Here is a 17,642-nt window from a genome sequence, read left to right as displayed (position 1 = left end):
GGCCCTGGCCCCTGCCCGACCCGACTAATTAGCATACATTTTAGGCCCTAGTCGGCCCTAAATGTCGAGTTGGGGAAGGGAAGAATTTGAGAACTCTATCACAGAGTAAAAGTAATAAAATAATAAAAATATATTTCTTTTTCATTGAGCCCGAGGCTCGGCCTGGTCTGGGCTGACTAATTAGCATACATTTTAGGCCCTACCTGGCCCTAAATGTCAGGTCGGGTTCGGTTATGGTCAGGTTCGGGCAGAATTTGAGTGTGCAGCTGTGTCCATGCATCATCTCAATGCTTTTGTTCTCTCAGCATCCCTATCCTCCCCAGGGCCTTGTCCACACTGGGGATCAGCTTTTCACGAAACTCCCACAGCCTGGTGTCAACTCGCATGTGCTCTTTGGACACGCAGCTCTGTTTGTACCGGGGTGGTATGGTGTGTGTGATCAAGCAACCCCGGAAGTGCATAACCAAAGCCACATCTGGAGGGACCTTGAATGTATTCCCGAAGTACTTCAGCACTGAGTGTACTGATGTCTGCTGCACCATCCTTGGCTGAACTATCATCTTGTATCCCACTTCCCTTGGTACCACATATTTTCTATAGACCTGTTCCAGAATATTTAATATGGGCACCCCTTCCCATTGTTTTTTCTCCATTTCAAATTGTCTATAGATGTGCTCCAGGATATTTATCCCTGGCACCCCTTCCCACTGAGGCAGGTGGAACGTTGCGCTGGGATCCACATGGTCAGCTGGAAACAAGTGCATCTGAAACTGGAACACCCCCGCCTTTGGGTTTTGCTGTTGGAGCTCGCTCATCAGAGAGATTAGGCTGTTGTGACGGTACGGTACTATGATCTCATCTATGTCATGCAACAGGACATATCGCGAGCGGTCCATGTATCTGTAGATGCAGTCGTTGAGTGTGGTCAGCTGGCCATAGTAGTGCAGGTCCCCCGCTCCATGCGTTTGGTACTGCCATCCCTTGGACGGTGTGAGGTGCTTGTCCACGGGCCAGGGGACAATCTCTACAAAACCCTCTCGGCTGTAGCTGTGCAGCAAGCGGTTGAGATCTGGACCACAGCTGGTGTTGTAGACCGCCACCCTGTCCACGCCCAGCAGTCGGTACATCTCCAAGGCCTGTGTGAACTGAAGCACGTTGTTGTAGCCTCCGTACAGGACGGGGATGCACACTGTGAAGTCAAACTGGGGCCTTATCGCCTCTGTCCCGCCGCTCTCCTGGTTGCCTACAGTAGTGGACAGTAACAAAGTACATTTACCGCACTTAAGTACGTCAATTATCTGAGTATTTACTTGAACATTTGTGTTTTTGGAGACTTTCACTCCACTACATTTCAAAGACAAATATTGTACTTTTGACTCCATTTCTAGGATGGGAAAAGGTACATTATGAATTAATCATTTAAGCCCTATTTCAAATATTGTGAAAATAGCATATCTACAAGCTACGCGTCACAATTTGACTTGTTGTGAGCTTGTAAATGGTGCATTTATGTAGCACCTTTATCCAAAGGGCTTTACAATGCATTACATTTCACCCATTCACATTCCTAACCCAACCTGCTTGTCAGGAGCAGTTAGGGGTTCAGCTTCTTGCTCAAGGACACTTTGACATTATCTCTGGGGGAGCCCGAAATTGAACCGGGAACCTCCCTTTTCCCAAGCAGGTGCACTACCTCCTGAGCCACTGCCACCCGAGATCATAGATTGTAGATCTGCTATTTTCACTTTTTAAATCTTAGAATTTTGGAAAAATTTGAACATTTCAAGAGTAATGCATTTATATTACAAAGACAATGTACTCTGTAATTTGTACTTTGAAATACTAAAGGATGTTTAAAAGCATGTGCTTTTGAATACTAGCATTTTTTGGAGCGGTGAAGCCGGCTCCCAACATTCGACTTTGTTTGTCTGTCTGTCCCGTTAGTACGAACAGCTGCACTACCGCTGGGTGACCAGAAGTGGCACTGTTGTGCAGCCTAGACACACACACACACACACACACACACACACACACACACACACACACACACACACACACACACACACACACACACACACATTCACTGCACTTCGAACTGATGGTTTGATTTTTTGCTCCAGTAGCCTATTCGAGTAAAGATTTGACAGAGCAACATTCACTTGTAGTTGAGTAACATTTGACCAGGAGTATCTGTACTTTAACTCAAACACTGGGGTTGAGTATTTTGTCCACCACTGGTTATAGTTACCTATAGGGAGAAAGATCTGCCGCTGTGCTTCCATGCTGTCTGAATGAGTCGACAGGGTGACATGGGTCGCTCTGCATCCCGCGGGGATCCAACACATGACGTCCATAGTCTCAAAAGGAAAACCGAAACCATCCATGTCTGCGTGGTGTACAAAGCTAGCCGGAGTGCTGGGGATGGAAAGGTTGCCGCTACAGCAGAAAACACAGTGAAGGGGCATGATGGAATCTCCCCTGAATATACCAATGATGCGCAAATCCCAACCTTTCACCCGGCGGTCCATGTAGGCAGAAACCAGTAGGTGCTTGGTGTTATTCAGAGGGGTGATGCTCTGTGTAGAGGTATGGCAGGGGAACATGGTTTGGGACAGACGTGGGGTATTTCGATTTTTTACAGACTGGATCATGTACATGAAGAAGACGACAGAAACTAATAGTAGGATGAGCAGCAGTTTTCGCTTATTCATCGCGCCGACGCGCCGTAGACAGGAAATCATTCCAAACTCAGTATTTGACGTTTCTTCTTGTTCCGGCACAGTTGTTATGACCTGTTTAAGTAGTCCTCGTTTTTTGGTAGGTTGGTTTGCCTGTCCGTGTGCTTGTGCTTGTCCGTCTGTCCACGGCTAATCTTCCAAACCGTAGGCCCAGTCAGAAGAAAACGTTGACCTCTCTCAAACACGTCCTGGTTGCGGGACTTAATGTCAATTCTGAAATTGTAAAAAAATATGAAATTCAGTGTCCATAGATCTGTTGAGAACTTTTATTAACATATAACAGGGATGCAGATGCACTTCACTATTTGATTGCGGTGAGAGGGTGAGAGAGAGAACACTGTCTGTGATCCTATAGTTAACCTTGCCAGCCTTGAGTATATGAATGAGGCAGAGAGCGGCACAACATCACCGGCAGTTCGTAGTGTACGTGGCAGGTAGGCTACTGTTTCTCGACCACCCGGTGCTTGAGACTGGCCACCCCACCTCTTCTTAGAATCCGTGAACATGCCATATCATGTACTGTATGTCATTATCAGATCTACATTTATCCTTGAACTTATTCTGGATACTGGTTTTGTAGCAATTATAGAAATATATATATTCTTTTTACATTTTGGGAAAAAATAGACAGTTTTACATCAAGGTGCACACTCCTCCTTAGTGCCCACTCTTCCTACCGCCTGTCCCTCATCCATCCATCTCTCTGAGACAGAGGTAACTCCAGACAAGGACTTTATAACACTGAGTCACACATTTTCATACCAGCCATGTGCCTATAGCTCCAACACACATACTATTTTTGGAGCTGTGTGGAACAGAGCTCCCCATAGGCAGCAATGTGTGTCCACGCCGTCAAGTGAGAACGGTCTCGTTGAGTTTGAACAGGATATGCGCATGCGCGATATTATAGAAAATATTAATGTTCCACAAGGATGAAGGTTTTGAAGAATTGACAGGTTTATTCATCAAAGAGGCAAAAAGTTGAACAGAGTATCAGCATTCACAAAAGACAGAGCTCTGACCTCCATGGCCAGAGCTTGGGCCCCGTGGGGCAGAAGCTTTCTGAAGTGTCATATGGGACACCTCTTATACACTAAGGTGCTCTCCCTAGATGGAGAGAGAATCTAAACAGCTATACTAAGTACCTTACAGTATATAATAAGGCTGACTGGTTAAGTTGCAATGACCATGTATAGCATCACTTCGTACAGATTTTATGCTGACACAGAGTAGGAGTAGAAGTCACAAGTCATGGTTGTCAGCTGTTAGATTGACAGCAGCAGGTTCATCTAAATTAGTACTTTGGCTTGTGAGATTACAAATACTATAAATATTTCTACCACATTCCATCCTTTTTTCTTTTGTGAATGAATAAACTATTCATTTACATACAACAGGATATTTATAGAGTGCCAAATCAATAGACCTTTCAGACAATTACATGTTGATATAGCAATTTAAATAATTAATTAATTCACTATTCCCGACTTCGTTAATAGTTAATACTTGTGCATTACTTTTACGTGGATTAAGATCGTCTGGCTACGCAATAATCACTTTACGACTTTTTCATGCTAGAATTTAGTAAATGTGAATCCATATTTGTTTGTACTTTGAAATTCTGTTTTCCAAAATCAAGAGCCCGCATGTCCACTCTCATCTGACTCAGTCATTCCTTGACCCTTAGTCACCATGCAGAGCTGCGACAACTCTTATGTTGGAATATCAGAATGTAGACCATAAAACCAAATATTCTCACATTAGTGGCAAATGCCTTGTTGACTCATATTTTAGATATCAACTTTTAGCTAATATTATTCCTATATAAATTACTCAACTTAATATCAAACACATAGTTGTTGTAGTCTTCATGGCGTCTCTCCGTTCCTCCCATCTTCATTTGGCTTATGGCATGTGGCGGTTAATGTCTTTGCTTCAGCGATCTCCACTGGGCTGGTGGCGTCCAGTTCAGTGGCTCTCTGACGTGCCAGCATGTGTCTCCTTGGCTTGGTCCCCTCCTACTGTGGCAAAAGTCTGTTAGTGTTCGACGTGGTGTCGATTTCGTCACCTCCGCTGTCAATCTGTGTGATTTGGTGGTAGGTTTGCTTTCCTTGTTAGCAAGCTTCCCTCTGTCCATGATGTCGGAGCTGTCTTCACAGGAAAAATCGATCCGCGAGGTTCCATCCTTGTAGATCTGCTGAAAGTCAGTTCTTGTTGATTTTGCATATCTTGCAAGTTGCTTCTGTAGTGGTCTCCTCTTTGTTCTCCATGGTGGTGGACCTGCTTTAGGTCTGCAAAAATCTCCTTTCCCAAAAAGTTCCTTCATCCCAGGTTCTTTTGAGCAAGTATTCATCTATGGTGAAAGATGAAATATTGCTCCTAGCTGGCTCGCCAAATATTATAGAAAATATTAATGTTCCACAAGGATGAAGGTTTTGAAGAATTGACAGGTTTATTCATCAAAGAGGCAAAAAGTTGAACAGAGTATCAGCATTCACAAAAGACAGAGCTCTGACCTCCATGGCCAGAGCTTGGGCCCCGTGGGGCAGAAGCTTTCTGAAGTGTCATATGGGACACCTCTTATACACTAAGGTGCTCTCCCTAGATGGAGAGAGAATCTAAACAGCTATACTAAGTACCTTACAGTATATAGGGAACGTGCGTATGACGTTTTGTAGGCCGATTTGGAGTTATCGGCCTACAAAACCAGCGCCATTGCCGAGGGGGACCAGTAAAAAAAAAAAATAATAATAATAATTGAAGCAACAGTACTGAGAGATCAGATGTTGAAACATTTTCCAGTGACTACATATAAAATAGCCTACAATTAAAAAAAAGTGTCCCCATTATGCAAGTAAACAACATTCGATTGTGATTTAATAAATAGGCTTAGGCCTAAAGAGATTATATTTTAATCGGCAATGCAACACAGGTCCCGTCTTACAATACAAAGTGAAGCTCACTCGACCATTTCTCTCTCTCTTTCTCTCTCTAAACGGAAAATGACTTACCTCTGTAGATAGAAAATAGCCTAAAAGCATTCCTTTCTCCCTGGCTTTTGTTTCAATGTTAATATTATAGATTCCTAGGCAACCAACCAGCAGCATTGACAATAATAAGTCTACATTTATGATAAAGTTTACACCGCTCTGACTTCTGACAGTGCCTGTCAATCAGTTCACACAGCTGTAGACAGTATGTTAGATTGAGTAGACCTCACCACATGAAAGGCAGAGGCACGCATGGACTTTTAATAGCCTAATAATAAGCTAAATGCTCGGGTCTCTCTGAACCTCGGAAATAAACGGATTTCAGGACAATGTCACAGGTCTCAAAAAAAAAAAAAAAAAAAAAAGGAATCAGAACGGGACGGAAATGGACAAGACAATTACGGGGCCACTCGGGTTTGGTTTTGTAATTTGGCATAACACATATATTTCTATTTAATATATTATAGGCTTGAGCATGTCTCTCTCTCTCTCTCTCTCTCTCTCTCTCTCTTCTGTTGGATAATTAGAGAAAGCGCACCTCTCTCTCTCAATACAAAGTGATCCTTGCTTGACCACAATGTTCTCTCTCAGATGATCTGCGTAAAGTGGCAGAGTTGACTGAAGTGTCTAGGCTAATACATATTACACGGGAGGTTGAGGCCAGTAAATCTGTCATAAAAATATATCTATTGAATATATTATAGGATATAGCCTACAATGAGATTGAGCAAACGGTTTTGTTTAAAGAGAAAATATATCTGACATGGCTGAACAAGGGACAGACCCATGATGTTTACCAGGATAAGAAATAACACTAGAAAAGTTGTTATTTTGAGAGAGAAATGTCCCGCACACTTTGATATAGTTTATTTTGATGATAACTGTTGTAGCCTACAACAATCTATCTCAATACATACAGTAATAGGATCGTCATGGAGGTTGTGTAAACGTTGTAGTGCACTTATTATTATTATTACCAGTAAGACTCCCTAATCGGGAGATAAGCGACCGTTGGTCGCTTATCTCCACAAATAGGCCAAAAGTTTGTTTTACCAATTATTACACTCTATGTGAACATTTACATCAACAAATCCCAAGTACTATGCAGAACGACCCATTTCAAGTTTTTAATGTACAACAATATTTAGAAAATAGGTCTACAAGCTGACAGTCCTCGTCCCTTATATTCCCATAGGTTATATGGAGATCTCAGTGTTTGTCAGTCCTTGTTCATTTATGCCCATATATGGACATCTCTATATCTACTGTAACAGTCCTTGTCCCTTTATGCCCATATATGGAGATCTCTTAACTGTAAGTCCTTGTCCCTTTTATGCCCATATATGGATATTCCTGATGTCATCAGTATATGAACATATATGGGCTTTCTGATATGCCCATATATGGAGATCTCTTAACTGTAAGCCCTTGTCCCTTTTATGCCCATATATGGATATCCCTGATGTCATCCGTATATGCCCATATATGGGCTTTCTAATATGCCCATATATGGAGATCTCTGTATCTCCATATATGGGTATAAAAGGATACTTCAGGTCTGACATCAGGTTTGTTTATATTGGGTTGCTAGGTTTGACATCACAAACTCTATGGGCCATCTGACCTAGAAATCTATATTTGGGCATAGATGACTCATCGTGACCTCATCACACGTCGACCGCACGTGTGACCGACGGACGGCCGGTGGAGGTTTTCATACTAAACTGCGACCTTACGGTCGCAATAAGTGACGTCCCTCGAGGATGGCGACGGGAAATACGTCATCTGGAGCGAAACTCCGCCTTACGCTCACTTTCTATAATAAGGCTGACTGGTTAAGTTGCAATGACCATGTATAGCATCACTTCGTACAGATTTTATGCTGACACAGAGTAGGAGTAGAAGTCACAAGTCAAGTCATGGTTGTCAGCTGTTAGATTGACAGCAGCAGGTTCATCTAAATTAGTACTTTGGCTTGTGAGATTACAAATACTATAAATATTTCTACCACAGCGACCGCACGCACGCACGCACAACACACACACACACACACACACACACACACACACACACGGCTCGAACGACCGAACGAACACATGGAGAGGAGAACGTGGCCACACCCTCGCACGCACGCACGCACACACACACACACACACACACACACACACACGGCTCGAACGACCGAACACACAGAAAACGTAGCAATTAGCAAATCTACAAGCTCACAATGAGTCGCATCCCGGACGAAATTGACTAGTAAAGGCGGCCGTACACTACACGGTAATCGGGGCATTTAATTACCCTCCCGACAGTCGGGCTGCCTCCGACTGAAAGGGGCAGCAGACAAACACAATCACAACTACAATATTACCGCTGACGGCGTCGCGCGCAGCAAATACCGAAGCGTTGAAACGGCACATCGGTACTTAGACGAGCCCCAGACAAACACACTCCCAAGAACAGGAGCGCTCCACCTTGGCTTGTACACGAGCACATAGTAGCCTACGTCCTTTATACAGTGGCAGTGCTCCCCAGACCCCCGCACCAACACAACAGTGACCACCAACGGCCAGAGAACCCACATAGCAAACAGGTTTGGCCCGAATCCGGCTGAAATCCGGCAGGTCTGGCTGACTATGGCTTGTGTGCCACACATCTCCAACTAGTCATCACAGTGTCTCTACATCATAATAACAGCTGGGTTTCTCAATCACTTTCTCATAGTCCAGGGTGCCTCAAAATAATATTTAGAATGTATCAATATCTTGTAGTGAGCTTGTAAATCTGCTACTTTTGGTGAATATCCCCTTAGAATAGGGATGCTGGGGTTTATTGATTGAATGCCAAGTATAAATGTTTATTTTAAATCTGTCCTAATGAAAGATTTAAGGGAGCCTCCGCACACTCAAAAGTGTGCAAAATCATGTTCTTCATTTTCAGTTAAATAAATTGCAAGCTTTTAGTCATAGACCTTCTTCAGGCATGCAGCACCTCGATGAGTGGTGGTCCTTTCACTATTAATCTGTCCTATAGAAGCAGATATTTTCTCAAGTTATATGTTTGTTAGGCCTATTATGGACAGTATTTGTTATTATTTCAAATAATAGTAAATATGCTACATTTGCATAAAGCAAGTATTTGTCTACTCCCATCACACACACAGATCTAGAAGACATAGAATGTAAAAATATAGATCTAGAACACATAGAATCAATCTAAAAAATATAGAACTAGAACACATAATTTATAGATCTAGAACACATAGAATTCATAGATCTAAAACACATAGAATCAAAAACATAGATCTGGAACTGCTCAAATTCACAGCTCCACTTCGAACCGAGGTTTGATTTTTATTATCATTTAGAGAAAATCAATGTTATTCAGAGTAATCGCGTAAGTAACAAAGGGAAAGATTTGCTTAGCATCAATGATCCAGCAGTCATTAAATAAGAATGGAATAAACGTCCATTATTGTAACAGTTTACAGTTTACAGTTGCACAACAGTTTACAGTTTGTAACGTGATACAGTCATGGACATTTCAAGCTAAAGCAGTGAGTATGTTTTAGAACACAGATGCATGCAACCACTTCCTGTGGTGTAGGTTTCATATTATCTAATCATATCTGAGTGTGTTCATGCACTGCTCCCCTCACTGCTCACTCACAGCAGGATGCTGTGTTAAAGAAGTAGTTCACCCCCAAAATGACTTTTGTTCTATTGATTACAATACTCACCAACATTGAGACAGTGTACATTTTTTCAGCTAATTTTGATTTAGTTGTCTTTTGAATAACACACCAGACTCGTAGTCCTGTCTTTGTTTCTGAAATTTTAGTCTAGTCTAGGTCAACTAAATATCAAAATATTTTAGGCTTTTGGGATTAGTCTTAGTCTTTTAGTCTTCGTCTTTAGGCTAAATATAACCACATAACTTTGAACAAGTCATTGTCTTCTACTGTCTGTTACTCGGTCAAAAAAAAAAAAGAAAGAAAAAACAGTGAGTTCTCAAAAAAAAAGAATAAACAAAACACATGCCTAGTGTATGCCACAGTGCCACTGCTAGGTACAAAATCTCTGCTCTGCAAATAATATTGTAACAGTATCAATCACATCTGACACTGTCTGCTACTCTCTGTGCAAAACCTTTGAAAAGAACAGATACAGTAAGTGCCATTCTCTAATGTAAAGATCAAAGATGTATTTGTGCAAAACCTTTGAAAAGCACAGATACAGTAAGTGCCATTCTCTAATGTAAAGATTAAAGATGTATTTGGCTTTAATTTGCTTGCACAGTTACATACCAGTGTTAATTTCTACAGCCATTAGTCTTAGACTTAGATTTAGTCTTAGTCTTTTGAATAACACACATAATGGTCTTAGTCTTCTGAAATAGTTTTAGCCTAGTCTAGTCTTATCGACAAAATATCAAAATCTTTTAGTCTTAGTCGACAAAATGAACACTGCATGTTGACTTGAGTACAATAATATATTTTAGTTTTTGTAGCATTCCTAAGCCAATAATTTGATTCTAATAAATGTACGCCCATTGATTCCGGATGGAGACACAAATGCGTTTCCATTCGGAATCAATGGGCCTATACAAAGAGTCTCCTCAAATTATTCGCTTCAGAATGCGAGAAAAACTAAAACAAATATTATTGAACCCAAGTCTCGTGGGATGAGTAATCGATAGTAATCAATCGATAGGAGAAAAAAAAAGTCATTTTGGTAGTGGACTACTCCTTTAAGACTCAACTTAATCACAACCAAACAGGCAAACATGCTAAACGAATAGACCTAATTAAAAGAAAATCACAATTTAAGTTAAATACAATTCTGGGAATCAGTATCAGGAACCGTTAATATTTAAATAAATTATTGCTTTAAGGTGGAAAGCACATGCTGACATTCTGCCTGGTGTTCTGAAACACTGCTGTTCTATACGTAAGTTTCTCTGCATAGTGACATTTTTTAATAAAGATAAAAATAAAACATACTTGTTTTCGATGGGTGTTCTCTCCTCAGCACACACTCAGTAGCACGGCGCTTCCAGTTGGTTCTGTGGCCTCTCTTTACAAGCATTAATACAGCATCGCTGTGCTGAGCATGTGGTCTGAATTGCCCTGAAGTGTTTTTTGCCAGAAGGTGGTGCAAAATGGAAGTTTGTAATTTCCTCAAAACCAAACAGCTTCTCGGACCAAAAAGGAAGTCAAGAGGAGAACCCGTTTCCCGTCCATCAAGATAAAGATGACTAAAACAGTGACATCTAAATTTCTGAAGTGATGTTGTCCGGTTTAGTTTGCCTGACTATGCTTAGGTTGAAGTCTGAACACACTAAATGATGGATGCCTATTTGACCGGTATCTTGGGATGTGTGATTTAAGACCCAAATATAAACTAACTGTTTAATTGCTGATCAAGTCCTGGGGGTTTCAGTTCAGACTTTATGTTAGGTTAATTTTATTAGTGAATGGAGAACAGTAGTCTGGGATCACTTCACTTTTCGGGTTTGTAACTGGTCTGGAGCGGAAACCACAAAACGTGATGTTGTAGTACTCAAAGGACTACAATTTGCTGGAAAGATCAAACCGGATTCAGTTTTAACCCAAAATATTCCCCTGCGCTCAAGGACACACTTTTAGGGCCTACCTAATAAACTCCTTGATGCGGAGTAGTTTTGCTTTTGAAAAATTCGTTTGGTATCTGCATCTTTTAGTCCAACTTTTAGCGACTGGCACTACACTAGGCTACTTGAGCATTTTAATAGGGATTGGGGAAACAAACGGAGGGAACCAAATCAAAGCGACGCCGCTTCTTCAAGTGGTTTCCGCACTCTAGGCGGAAACCAACCGGCCTGTAGTGAACGAAGGAGAACAGAGGAACTTGCTCAACAGAGGCCGAAGAGGAAGACCATGTAGACGAAGAGGAGGCAAGATTTCTTCTACCAGAACCTGAGATGGAAGAGAGTATGTCTAAACCAGGGGTGTCCACACTTTTTTGACTGGAGAGCTACTTTTAAAATGACCAGCTCAACATGATCTACCCACCCCAAAAAATGTACCCGGGGGGGCTTTGGAATAGTACCGGCACTGGCGTTACATATAAGACAAACGCACCTGACATGGAAAATGGAAGTGATACAAACTCACTTGAAATGGGAAATGGAAGTGATACAAACGCACCGGACATGGAACATGGAAGTGATACAAACGCACTTGAAATGGGAAATGGAAGTGATACAAACGCACCGGACATGGAACATGGAAGTGATACAAACGCACTTGAAATGGGAAATGGAAGTACCGTATTTTCCGGACTATAAGGCGCACTTAAAAGCCTTTAATTTTCTCAAAAAACTTCAGTGCGCCTTATAGTCCAGTGCGCCTTATATATGGATCATTCATTGACATTGACATTCCCTTTAGCACAGCTCCATCTGTTGGATGCATAACGCAACGGTAGCGTCTATTATGTGCGCCTTATAGTCAGGTGCGCCTTATATATGAAAACAGTTTGAAAATAGACCATTCATTGACAGTGCGCCTTATAGTCAGGTGCGCCTTATAGTCCAGAAAATACTGTAATAGGTTTTTGGGTTCTTTGTAATGCTACTGACTTGAAACCAAAGCATTTCATTGTGGGGTTTGCCTACTTTAGAAGCAGTGAAGGGAGCTGACAGGCAAGTCAAGTCACCTTAATTCAAAGTGATAGATGCCAAAACAAGGGGTTTTGTGAATTTTGTTTATCATTATTTCCCTTTATATTAGGGGCATGTTATATGGTCTACCTGCACAGCCTTTGTGGTCTGGTAGATCACGATCTACCTTTTGGGCACCCCTGGTCTAAACAGACTGGAAGTGGTTATTGTGTCAGCTTTCAGATCACTCTCTGCACGCATGCTTGGTCCTGCTCAATCCACAACTTTCAATGAGGGCCAGGCATCAAACACAAGTATATTCAGGCTACAGATACAGATACAAATGAACACCTTAAACAGCGCCACAAGTTAACCCCAATAAATGATAGAATTTGCCAAAAACATGACGAGATATACAGTAGATATAGATATGAATATTAACAACATATCTGGGAATGTCCATATTTGGTAATGCCCATATATGGGCATGTTTTGACATAACATTGTTGACCATCACGCAGGGGTCTCCATATATGGGTAACTGGTCCGATATGCACTGGCCAGATGGCCTTTAAGGCAAGGTCGCTTGTCGCACTGAGGCGTCTTACTTGTAGTATTTACTGCATATTTGTGGGTATACACTTTTGTATCTACTTCATAAATAAAGCACTTTACCCTATATACTACCCAATATGAGAAATTCTGTGCAGTGTTCACAGCAGGGCCCGGTGAGATCAACACGGTGTGATACTGTGATAATCTTGGGCCAGTCAGACTGTATGTGTCTATCTACAGTATGTACTGAAAGTGTTTGTGGGTCTACTGCAGGCCAGCTTGTTCTTCCTTATTGCAAAAGCAATGTACAACCAGTCACAGACGCATTTGATAACTCACTATATTTATATTTAACTAGCTAGCATGCCAAGTGACATTTTGATATATAGCTAACCAAGACAGGAGAGGAATATACAAGATAGTTACAACTTACAAAAGTATTTATGTCATGTCAGACTTGACAAAGAAAGTGAGACAGAGGAAAACAGAAGATGGAGAACAAAGGACAGAGGACGGACACTGAGGACAGTGAACAGATGGAGGAGAGAGTGGTGGACATTTGGATTTGATGACAATGACCCAGGCTTTGTTTCTCTGAAGGATGACATCTTATTAGTTCTTGGGTACCAGTGGTGTAAAGTAACTATACATTTACTCAAGTACTGTACTTTTGTCAAAGTTTGATTGATTGAATTCATTCGCATAGGAAAAGCACAGTACAGGACAGTTCAGATACAAGGTCTACTAATAGGATTTAAACCCAAAAAAGCACAATGGCTTGTTTTACTTTGGTGTCCTTTGACAGACAAATATACACAAGTACAATTTTGAGGCCATAAATCATAACTCTTGAGAGCCTTTATTTTGGGACGTTATTATAACGTCCCAAAATAAATGCTTAAAATATGGTCAGGTTGAAAGTCTTTATTAAAAAAAAAAGAAGTGTGCTCATCACATGAAGGTACATGACCAGAAGCCTCACACACTAGCGAATACAGATTTTTCCCCAGAACTGCAGTGTACAGATGTCGAAGGAGCATGGTGTGGTTTTAAAACCAAATTGACCGATGCTCTAGGCTGCACTCAGACTGGAACGCACAAGTTGAGTGAGAGTTGTGTGGGGGAGGCGTGGGGCAGAGACAGCACAATGCATTGCGGATGGAAGTCTAGTGGTTTGAAGTCTAGTGCGTGTTGTGTGCTTGTTGGATGGTGCTCTGTGCAACCACAGGACTCGCACTAGACTTCAAACCACTAGACTTCCATCCGCAATGCATTGTGCTGTCTCTGCCCCCCGCTCCCCCCACACGCACTAGACTAGACTTTGTGCCTGCAGGTGTGTGGGAAGCCCTAGACAACGTGGCCCCCTTGCAAACCACCAGGGTTAAAGCCCGCCAAGAGCCATGGTATAACTCAGATATTGCAGAATCAGCTAAACTCAGAGACAAAAAGTACGATGAAAAACGAAAGTGCTGCAAAAAGCTTAGAAAAAAATTCAACCCTGACCTCAATATCCAAATCAAGCATCTTACTGCTCAGTGTAAGAAACGTAGAAACCACAACCAGACGAACGCCCTAGTTAGATCCGCCCAAAAAAACTACATCGACGACAAAATCGACGAATACAAAAACAAACCACGAGACCTATGGAAGTTGCTTAACAACCAATTAGGTTTAAAACCTAAAACCATATGCCACAGCATAAACATCAAAACGGACGCCGCTCTCATTTCTGACAAATGTGAAGTGGCTACCCATCTTAACAAAACCTTTACCACCATGGCCCGTTCATTGGTCGAAAGACTGGTCGCCCCATCTGGGCGGTATGGTGTAAAATTTGTTAAGAAATTCTACAATAAACTGGGCGTCAGAAAAGACAGCTTTAAACTTGCCACAGTGACAACTGATGAAGTGTTTAAAAAACTGAGCGCCCTACCTCAACACAAGGCCACTGGCCTTGATAAAATTCCAGCTAGATTTCTCAGAGATTCAGCCGCCACCATTGCACCGATCATTACCCACATAATTAACCTTTCCATCGAACAGGGTCATGTCCCACAGGACTTCAAACTAGCAAAAGTAACCCCCCTGCATAAAAAAGGTAGCAAACTAGACCCTGGAAACTACCGTCCCGTTTCCATTCTTAGCTCCATATCCAAAGTCATGGAGAAAATAGTCTACGAACAGATAGCAAGATATCTCGATGAGAATAATCTGATTTACGAGTTCCAATCTGGATTCAGAAAATCTCATTCCACTGACACATGCCTTCTCTATTTGACTGACCAAATCAAACGCGAAGCGGATGACGGCAAATATAGCGGCATGGTCATGATGGACCTCCAGAAGGCATTTGACACCGTAAATCATTCTATTCTGATTGAGAAACTAAAAGCCATCGGTCTTGACAACGCAGCAGTGAGTTGGATGCAATCTTACCTGGTGGGGAGGGAACAGGTGGTGGAGATTAATGGTACCCTGTCCCCCCCCCTCCCAGTAAGCTGTGGTGTTCCTCAAGGTAACATACTGGGACCTCTGTTGTTCCTAATATACGTGAACGACATGGCATCTGCTTGTGACTGCAACCTGTTCCTGTTCGCGGATGACTCGGCTCTCCTAGTCTCGGGCAAGGACCACTTGCAGGTTGAAAAGACACTTTGAACTAAGTAAGATCTGCACATGGCTTAATGACAACAAATTATCAATTCACCTGGGAAAAACTGAGTCCATCCTCTTTGGATCAAATCATAACCTCAAAAAAGTCGATAACTTCACAATCAAAGTGGGTGACAAGGTCATAACACGAAAAAACGAAATCTCTTACTTAGGATGTATCCTTGAAGCTAATCTTTCCAGTGAAAAGATGACTTCTAAAGTAATAAATAAAATCAACCAACGAACTCGTTTCCTACAGAGGATCGCCCCAATGGTCAATTTCAACACACTGAAGACCATAGCTGGTGCAATCAATAATCCAGCCCCTCTTTGACTACGGAGTCCACGTATGGTATCGTGACGCCCCACAAGCCCTGAAAACTAAACTCCAAACAGCCCAAAATAAACTAATTAGGGTCCTACTTCACCTTCCCTATCAGACTCACCTCACCGCTACTCACCAGTTAAGAGTGGGGTGGCTCAGAGTAGATGACAGAGTACAGCAACTTGCAATGGGCCTGGTGTACAAGATACACTACACCACTATGATACCCAAGTACCTGTCAAAATACTTTATAAACATTAAGGATGTCCATAATTACAACACCAGAGGCAGCGCCACAGATCACTTTCAACCCAGAGTCAAAACCAACAAAGGGTCAAACTCTTTTTTCTGCTATACCACCAAAATGTGGAAAGCCTTACCGAAGGTCATAAAGGAGTGTGGATCACTAGCATCCTTTAAAATTGCCCTGAAAAATCACTTACAGGCAGCAGTCGTTCGCAACTGGTAAAAAACTAACCTAGCCCAAGGGTCGTTTCATACCGTTATAAGGAGCCTAACTAATTTCGGTTCGGGAGTGCTCCCCGACCCGAAATTATTTAGGTTCGGGGGGAGTTCATCCATACTTTCTTAACGGCTAGTGCCGAAGTCGCTTGTAAATATTGGAGGTCCTTCATGACAACGTTTGTGGCCGATGAATGAGCATTGCAGGGCGGATATATTTTGACTTGCCCTCGCGCTGCACGCTGAATGACTGGACTGGAGGTCCAGTGAGTAGCAGCACCAGCAGGCAGCAGCACCACCGGGGTCTCTTCTCTCTCTCTCTCTCTCTCACACTCACAAACGCTCGATCGAGCTCTGTCAAAAACATTTAATCTACAAGCTCACATTATAGACGTGCCGCCTCCCTTGCTGCATGCATGTCATCACACAGTCACAACTCGTCGTGGAAAACCTATCAACACGGAACACTATAGCAATTAGGCAAAGTTGTGACTTTAATCTCTTCTTTTGTCTTTAAAACGGTCAGCGACGCGTTAGCGATACAAGCTGTGTGTGTGTGTGTGTGTGTGTGTGTGTGTGCGCGCGTGTGTCGCGCGCGCCTCCCAGTCCACCACTCTTCGTCTCCAGCGAGAGCCAGCTGACTTGTGTCCGCTCTGCGAAGCCCAATACACGGCCACACAAGCATTTGGAAGTCGGCGTGTCTCCCTCCCAAACGGAGATTCACAGCCGAGAATGTGAACGTGAAGCCGGGCTGAATGAATGAGAAGACACCGCTGAGTACCGAAATTAAGTCGGGAGGTCACAACATTTCGTCAGCACCGTAGAGCCGAATTCAGTCGGTTGACGCCCCCCCGAACCGGGGGATGCGAACCATATTTGGGTTCGCCTAGTGCCGAACCGAACTTAGTTAGGCTCCTTATAACGGTATGGATCGACCCCAACCCTACCCTCCCCTGCCCCTTCTTTGTATATACTGTTTGTTTAGACTTACTGTTTTCTTGTTTGTTTTTCTTTACATATCTACTGCATAGTACTGTGTTCTATTTGTCTGTCATTCAATGTTATAGGCCTATGAGATACTTCAATGGTTTCCAGTGGAAATAGTCTTTTCATGGATCTCCTTTTAGTAGACCTTGTACCAGTGAACTGTACCGTCATGAAACTGTACCTTTTCCTATGCAAACTTCTAATAAAGTCTTCAATCAATCAATCAAACCACAGCGTCCCAAAGTCACATGACCATGTTGTTGACGGAAGTGTCAGTCAGTGAGTGTCACA

General features: G+C 42.4%; 1 protein-coding gene across 1 annotated transcript; it reads right to left on the bottom strand.

The window, feature by feature from the left end:
• Window positions 1-284: 284 nt before the first annotated feature.
• On the bottom strand, window positions 285-2,711 carry LOC308306173 (uncharacterized protein; the record flags this gene model as incomplete). Its single annotated transcript, XM_080751074.1, has 2 exons — window positions 285-1,243; window positions 2,249-2,711. 2 exons carry the CDS (start codon window positions 2,709-2,711, stop codon window positions 285-287), a joined length of 1,422 nt encoding a protein of 473 aa, XP_080607200.1.
• Between the last annotated feature and the right edge of the window lie 14,931 nt (window positions 2,712-17,642).

Source organism: Nannobrachium achirus (assembly GCF_963921795.1).
Source record: "Nannobrachium achirus genome assembly, chromosome: 20".
Classification (NCBI taxonomy): Eukaryota; Metazoa; Chordata; class Actinopteri; order Myctophiformes; family Myctophidae; genus Nannobrachium; species Nannobrachium achirus.
Note: the sequence above shows the minus strand (reverse complement) of the source record. Positions and strands in the feature narration are given on the sequence as shown.